The following is a 7,773-nucleotide window of genomic DNA, read 5'->3' as shown; positions in this document are numbered from 1 at the left end:
TGGTCATTGCTAGAGCCCCAATGGAGATTTTGTATAATTTTGGAACAAACAAGTTTCATATTCTCAGCCTCTTAAACTATTGAGTATATATGGTGACTTCAATTCTTGAAAACATCTCATTAAGTAAACATCACCACCTCAGACTAAGTCAAGTCAGATTATTGTTTATGTTTTTTAAGAAAACTATTCGATCATGATTAACTATGCTTACATACATTGTAGAAAGGAACAACTTCCATCCAAGTCTTTTTCACATAATTATTAATTTCAAGTTGCCGCAAAAATTTGCCGTTAAGAGAGAAGGCAATGGAAAGAGCATTAAGTCTACGATATTGGTAATTCCCACAGACGAGATCTTCACCAAAGCAATGATATTGAAACAATTTACTCGACCAATGGGTCGAACAATCCAGGCCTGTTTGCTCGCTCTCATGTTCCAACTTTTGGCTGTAATGGCAGAGACCAACTTTGGGGATGGTATGTGGTACCATTGTTGTCTCTAGTTCTTCATCAATTATACGCATTAAACTTCAAATATGGTGCGTTTGTAGTTCATTCATGCACTAATGAGAGGGAGTTAAATCTTGCTTTGAAATTTGAACACATTTGACACAAAGAAAAACTCACTAATTCGATGTAAGTCCTTGTTATAATGATGTAGGTGCTGCTCTAATGTCCTTCAAGAATCTATGGCAGAACGTTCCACCAAATTGGCAGGGATCAGATCCTTGTGGTGATGGTTGGGAGGGAATCCGTTGCACCAATTCACGTGTAATCGTCATGTAGGTCTTTGTTATAATTTCTTCTCTATCACTTATGTTGGTTCTTCAATCTTTCATTTTGGAATACTTGAAATACTTACCCAACTGATTTTGTCTCAGACAATTATCGAGTATGGGACTGAAAGGTCAGTTGTCTGGAGATATTCAGACTTTGTCCGAGTTACAAGTCCTGTATGTCTTCTCTTTGTAGTTCACTTTCTTCCCCTGTAATAGAAGACTAATTCTATTTTAATTTTTCTGAATAGATTCATATCTGATTACCGATTGATCTATGTAGGGATCTATCTTACAACAAGGGTCTGACAGGTCCTATTCCGCAAACAATTGGGAATTTGAAGAAACTGTCAAACTTGTGAGAAAATCCTGATGTTTGGTAGATTAGTACTCTTAACTTGCTTAATTCAAATCCTGTAACGTTACTAATAGTTTTCTTTGCATTTCAGAATCTTGGTTGGTTGCAGTTTCTCTGGTGCAATCCCAGATTCGATAGGCTCTCTACAACAGCTTATATTTTTGTAAGATTTTCATTTAGAGCTAATTTTTCTGTTTCAATGAAGAGATTTTTTTTTTTTTTTTTTAAAGTCTCTTAATCATGAAATCAGCCATGGATTATGCAAGAGTTAAGATAGAATCTTTAACTGAGAGACAAAATCAAAACTGCCCATCTTTTAACGCTATTACAAGCTATGTTCTGAAGAGTTTTGTTTTGAAAAGTGCCAATCTTTAAGCTCACATCTACTTTCTTCTTCGATTGTTTTAGTCCAATCTTTAAGAGTATTTTGCTGAATCTCGACATTGTCATTCCTTGGCAGATCTCTAAATTCTAACAGCTTCAGTGGAAATATACCTCCTTCAATAGGGAATCTATCTTCTCTATATTGGTTGGATCTGGCTGACAACAAGCTTACGGGAACCATTCCAGTCTCCAATGGAAATAGTCCTGGTTTGGATTTGCTAATTCATACCAAGCACTTGTAAGTCCCAAGTCTTCATAGTTTGGAATTAATTATTTCTGTTATTAATTTTTCTTACTTGCATTGCCGAGGATAAAGCGGGTGGGTTATGTCAGGTTAGGAGGCTGTGTACAAATTTCGTCATATCTTAGCATGAATCTGATCCATCATTTCATTTTGATCGTTTATGTTGATGGTAATTATTTTGACATTTTTGAATCACAAACACTAAGCTTTGTTCCATGATTTTGCAGTCATTTTGGCAAGAATCAGCTCTCCGGCACAATCCCATCTAAACTTTTCAGCTCAAACATGGTTCTGATACATGTGTAAGTTCCATCGAACTGCTTTAATGGATCCAGTTGTTCGTTTCTCATTTGCAGTTTGTAACCTCATTTCGATTCATTCTACTGTTTTAGCTTTATTTCACTACCAATTCTTTTTGGTCTCCACATTATTTGAAATTCAACTAATGTCTTTTTAAAAAATTTCAGAATTTCAAAATGTTTTTCATTCATTTTGTTCAATGAACATAGGAAATATGGACAATAACAATTATAATCCTATATGTTAAACAAAACATAAAGAGTATATAAGAGTTATATCTAATGTTTCACATAAAAGAGCTGAAGATATTTGGGTCTCAATAGGCTTGAAATATTGAGTATGTAGAAAAATAGGTGCAAGAAACAAATATAACAATCATAATAAAAACGCAAACAAAAGTAAAGAGAACATGACACAATTTACGTGATTCGGCAACATTGCCTTTGTCCACGGGTGATGATGAAAATCCCTCATAGTAACCCTAAAGCGAGTTTCGTATAAATATATAGACCATACAAAGATGAATTGCCACTATGGGAAAAAGTTTCAAAATTGAGTGAAAATATACCCCAAAATTCTGCCACTATGATCATGCCAACAGGATACAACACAAGATCATGAAAGGGTGAGAATCCTGACGTAGGACAATCCTGCATTAACACCAAATTGTTATATGTGGATTGAACTGCCTTCAGTATATTAATCAAATATGGTGGACAGGCTTTTTGAAGGGAATCAACTCATTGGGAGCATCCCATCTACTCTAGGACTTGTGAAGGCTCTGGAAGTTGTGTGAGTATCTCTACCACCTAACTGAGAAAATTTTCGATAATCAGTCTGCTGTTTGTAAATATGCCTGAAGTTTCTGTTTTCATTGTTTTATCTTGGAAACAGACGACTTGATAGGAATTTGTTAACTGGGCCCGTCCCTTCAAACCTCAACAACCTTACGAGCGTCAGTGAGCTGTCAGCACTTAAAACTTTCTACCTAATTTTAAGACTTGTTTAAGGGAAGAAGATTCATCCTCCGCTACAAGTTGCAATTCTTAAAAAAGATGGTTGTTTTCCATTTTCAGGCATTTGTCCAATAATAAACTGACTGGCTCCATACCCAACCTATCAGGCATGAATGTCCTCAACTATGTGTAAGTATGAACAACTTTATGAATTCTATCTAGATAAAAGATTAGAGGAAAAAAAGCTTTTTTGATGATGGATCAATTTGTTTTTTTTTTTACCTAATAACCTCGAAGTAATGTTAATCGTCATCTCCAACCCAAAATGATTTGTGCCTTGCAGGGACATGAGCAATAATAGTTTTGATGTATCAGATATTCCTCCATGGTTTTCAACCATACAGTCCTTAACTACAGTGTATCTCTCTCTACCTCTCTCTCAAGTTCTCTCACAAAAAAGAAGGTTCATATCTACTTTCAATAAGTTATGAATTTTGTCATGCAGGGCCATGGAATACACACAACTTCAAGGACAACTACCACAGACACTGTTCAGTTTCCCTCAATTACAGACCTTGTGAGTATCTGCTGACTCTCAAGTAATACGAAATAGTAGGCATAAGTCCATGCTAATTAATATGATCTATAGTCTACAAATGAACCCAAGCGTAGATGCTACAGGGCTAGATTTTCCCTCATTGTTGGCACAAGTTGAAACATGCCTAACAGCGTGATGGTCTTTCTTGGCTGGTTTCTGAGGCTTGTAGCAACATTGATCATATACTTTCGAAGATTTCATTGATTGTGTCTATCCTTAAAGAATGGCATTTTGAGGACTTCATCTTTTAATCGGGCGAGATCATTTGTGGTGCTATCTAGTTCTCTTGGCGTAGTGTTGTTTTATTTTATTTTCTTTATATAGTGAGGGTCTCCCTCATTTATTGTCCCCTTGTTGATAATCCTCTTGGATGTTGAGGATGTTCCCCTTCTCTTCTCAATACAAATAAGAATGTATAACACCACAATAGGAGCAACAACAACAACAACAAAGCCTTGTCCAAAAGATTTAGGGTCGGCAATAATTACTATGTATTATCAGCACTGTCACAAAATTCACGAATTTTTCCGAAAAATGTGCCGAACAAGGGACCAGCCAGCTAAACTGATGAATTTTTCATTTCTAAATAAGAACCTTGATTTATTCCTGAAAACCCATTGTCTTCAACACCTATTGTAAAAATCCTAACCTATTCAACATTCAAATCACAAGAACAAGACCAGGTCTTTTAGGGAGGTCGAAGATTATGGGTTCTTGGGAAGAAACTTAAAACCATGATTTGTACAATCCCCAATTTTATTTTATTTTACTTTATTTTTTTAATGATTTTTTTTTTCTGATTCCCTGACTTATCCAAATTAAACTGAACCGACCCCTCCACCCCCACCCTCCCCCGGCACGTTGTATTATTTCCAAATCAGAACTTGGTTACTATGATTGCCATAATAAGGGAAAAAAATTCCAAAACAAATAAATGAACTATATTTGTGTGTGTAGAAAGATGTTTGGAAGCTGATAGTTCAAAAATGTGATGGCAGGAGTTTAAGAAACAACCTTTTAAACGGTACCTTGGACATGGGCACCGACTATAGCAATCAGCTGCAGCTCGTTGATTTGCAGAATAACTTCATCTCTGGGTACATGGAAAGGGGAGATTTGCATAATGAGTTAATGTAAGCCACTCTTCTGACCAAGTCAGGATCCTCTGTTTCGGTTATTATTCATTGACTTAAAAAAATAACTTCATCATTGTCTTCTCCACCCCGTGATTATACCCGATATACCAGTTCGGGGTGATTGTAATTTCTCACTTTTTTTTTTCCGTCATTTTGTATTGTTTTGCAGACTAGTGGGCAATCCAGTTTGTCAAGAATCAGGAATGGCCACCAAATACTGTGTTCTTCCACAAGAATCATCTCCTTCATATGTGACCAACACAAAAAACTGTGTGCAGGTTCTCTGTTCTGCAGATCAAAAGCCCAGCCCCAACTGTAAATGTTCATACCCATACATGGGTACCTTATTCTTCAGAGCTCCTTCATTCTCAGACTTGGAAAACTCCTCCCATTATGTTTCTCTCGAAAACTCGCTTATGATTTCATTTCAGACCTACCAACTTCCTGTAGATTCAGTTTCTCTTAGTAACCCAACCAAGGATTCAGATAACTACCTTGAATTGAGTCTATCTGTCTTTCCATCTGGCAAAGAACGTTTCAATCGATCTGATGTTTCAATGATTGGGTTTATGCTCAGCAACCAAACTTTTAAACCCGCTAAAACTTTTGGGCCCTTCTTTTTCATTGCTTCAGATTATATAAATTTTTCAGGTAATAAGAAATCTCACTTAAATAACTCATGGAACTAATTTGCTTCAGTTGTTCCACTGTAATGTAGATTTTTCTCTATGTTTGTCATTCAGAAACTCAAACTCCTGTAATAAAGTCGAAAAAGTCAGTGAGCCTTGGAATTATTATTGGAGCAGTAGGTGCGGGTGGATTTGTGCTTCTGGTACTAATCTGTGTGGGAATTTATGTTTTTCGTCGAAGGAAGAGAGCGAAAAATGTCCCTGACCAGAGCAAACCTTTTGGTAAGACAACGATTTTTGAAAACTTCTATTGGCATGCTAACTTTTACTTAAAAACAAAAATTAATGAAATCACACATCACATAAGACTTACGAAACATCAAAGTCTTCTTTTAAGATATTTTTGGAAAAACTTGGGAATAATGATTATGCATGGAAAAACTTCTTTCGAGGAATGGGCCAGACCCGGTCATTTCTCAAGAACAATAGCTAAGGGTCCTGATACTACCACTTGGATCTGGAACCTACATGCCTATGCTCAAGATTTTGTTAGCCATACCAGTGATTTGGAGATCTCTCGAAAAGTATTTAGTGCCCATTTTGGTCAACTCTCCATCATATTTCTTTGGCTGAGTTAGGTAGTTTGATCATGCATGGAAAATGGGCAGGAAATGTATTTTTCTTAGAAAATTGCATTTTTGATGGTTTGATTGCTTATTTTCCGTGAAATATAAATTTCCACCTTCCTCGAAAAATCCATTCTTCTCTGGATTTCATTTTCCCAACCAACCTCATGAGAAAATGAGATCTACCACAACTTCTTCTTCTTCTTCTTGCCACTCTCCACTACCCTTGTTTCTCTCCAAAGTAAGGGCTCCCCTTCTCTCTCTATCTCGTCCTCCTTTTAGTTCTTTCCCTATAAATGCAATCAAATGGTGGAACTCCTTTTCCCACCCTATTTATTTTCCCATGGATTCAAAATCCATGGGAAAATGATGGGAAGAGAGAGAATGTATTTGATATAAAAAAATTCCTATAAGAAACCTATATTTCAAAAAATTCATTTTTCATACCAAATTTTTTATGGCATCATAGTTTTCATAAACCTCTGAATGTATGTGTGTATGTAATATACAAAAGATATTAAAAAGAGTATTTAGAGAAGAATAAATGGATTAGCTGATTTTCTAGGAGAACAAGAGAAAAGGGAGCCATACGAAAAAATACAAGAACAGCTATCTACTTCCTTATAAATCATTTAATTTGATAAGGTTGGTGTGCTATAAGTAAAGTTTAATGTGTAAGATAATTTCTTTTATTTTTCCATAAAATCACATGAAATTTAGAATGTCTTATTTTGATTTCTTTCTTCATTCCACTACAGGTTCTTGGGATCCGACTAAAAGCAGTGGGAGTGTTCCCCAGTTAAAAGGAGCAAGATGGTTCTCTTTTGATGAACTTAATAAAAGCACCAATAATTTCTCAGAGGCCAATGAAATTGGAACCGGTGGTTATGGAAAGGTAAGGTTTTTTCCCTAGTAGGTTGGATGAAGAACCCGGAAGAGGTTTTGAAGGGAAATGATGGATCTAGGATGGTCTGTGGGAGGTGGCAACAACCCTAGGTGTCTGGCAGCAGCCCTAGGAGGTGGCTCAAGTGGTGCGACAGCCCTAGATGGTGGGTGCTGATGTGCAGCAGCCCCTAGATGGTTACTGCTGATGTGCGGCAGCTCTAGATGGCTGCTGCTGATGTGTGACAGCCCCTAGATGACTGCTCTTGATGAATACAACCCCTAGATGGTGGCTGGTGATAACCCTAGGAAGGTGGGCAACAACACTAGGGCTGTAGAAAGGTGGAGATTGAACCCTTGTAGCCCTGTTTGAGTGATCGCAAAACTTCTCTACTTGTTTCGGAGCACTCTTTGATCTTCTCAGTTGTCACCAAAGCTCTGATACTATGTAGAAAGTGATCTGGGGTTTAGAGAAGATAAAGAGAGAAAAAAGAGAGAAGAAATTCCAGAGAAAAGTTGTGTTTATTATTTCTTCATTCCTACTTACATAAGTTACATGATAAATAGGAAATGAAGAAAAATGGCATGACATAAACATAAATAAAGGGAACTATATCTGATAACATGGAGGTCCTTGAATGATGCTAGGTTTGACGTCACATCCCAATAGGCCCTTCTTGGTGATCAATTACCAACTTTACTCAAGAAACCTGTCACAACAGAAACCTTTCAAGTTTTTTTTGTATTCATACCGTGCACCATATAAGGCTCTAGCCCACCAGAGAATAACACTGTAAAGAAGTTTCATTATCATATTCAAACAGCTATGAAGGAAATCATAAAGCTATCAAAGAAGAAGATAAGAATTTCAATTTGATATTCTT

The 7,773-nt window shown here is 36.6% G+C and overlaps 1 protein-coding gene across 1 annotated transcript; it reads left to right on the top strand.

Moving 5' to 3' along the window:
• Positions 1-665: 665 nt before the first annotated feature.
• Positions 666-7,767, top strand: LOC147381545 (leucine-rich repeat receptor protein kinase HPCA1-like). The gene is made up of 15 exons (XM_086430277.1): positions 666-782; positions 882-953; positions 1,060-1,134; positions 1,226-1,297; positions 1,595-1,756; positions 1,990-2,064; positions 2,783-2,854; positions 2,957-3,028; positions 3,139-3,207; positions 3,362-3,436; positions 3,524-3,595; positions 4,615-4,749; positions 4,922-5,403; positions 5,496-5,663; positions 6,766-7,767. Exons 1-15 carry the CDS (start codon positions 673-675, stop codon positions 6,918-6,920), a joined length of 1,866 nt encoding a protein of 621 aa, XP_086286403.1. The 5' UTR covers positions 666-672; the 3' UTR covers positions 6,921-7,767.
• Positions 7,768-7,773: the final 6 nt, after the last annotated feature.

This window comes from Akebia trifoliata, unplaced genomic scaffold (assembly GCF_017979445.1).
Source record: "Akebia trifoliata isolate Shusen 1 unplaced genomic scaffold, ASM1797944v1 Contig00362, whole genome shotgun sequence".
In the NCBI taxonomy this organism is placed as follows: Eukaryota; Viridiplantae; Streptophyta; class Magnoliopsida; order Ranunculales; family Lardizabalaceae; genus Akebia; species Akebia trifoliata.
The sequence above is the reverse complement of the archived record's forward strand: the minus strand, read 5'-3'. Positions and strand labels throughout refer to the sequence as shown.

What these genes read in the sequence shown, in the direction of transcription:
- LOC147381545 (XM_086430277.1), top strand. Translation starts at nt 673, where the DNA reads ATGTCCTTCAAGAATCTATGGCAGAACGTTCCACCAAATTGGCAGGGA. An exon ending in ATGAATGTCCTCAACTATGT is followed by an intron (nt 3,208 to 3,361) that starts GTAAGTATGAAC and finishes TGTGCCTTGCAG; the next exon opens with GGACATGAGCAATAATAGTT. An exon ending in AGATTATATAAATTTTTCAG is followed by an intron (nt 5,404 to 5,495) that starts GTAATAAGAAAT and finishes TTTGTCATTCAG; the next exon opens with AAACTCAAACTCCTGTAATA.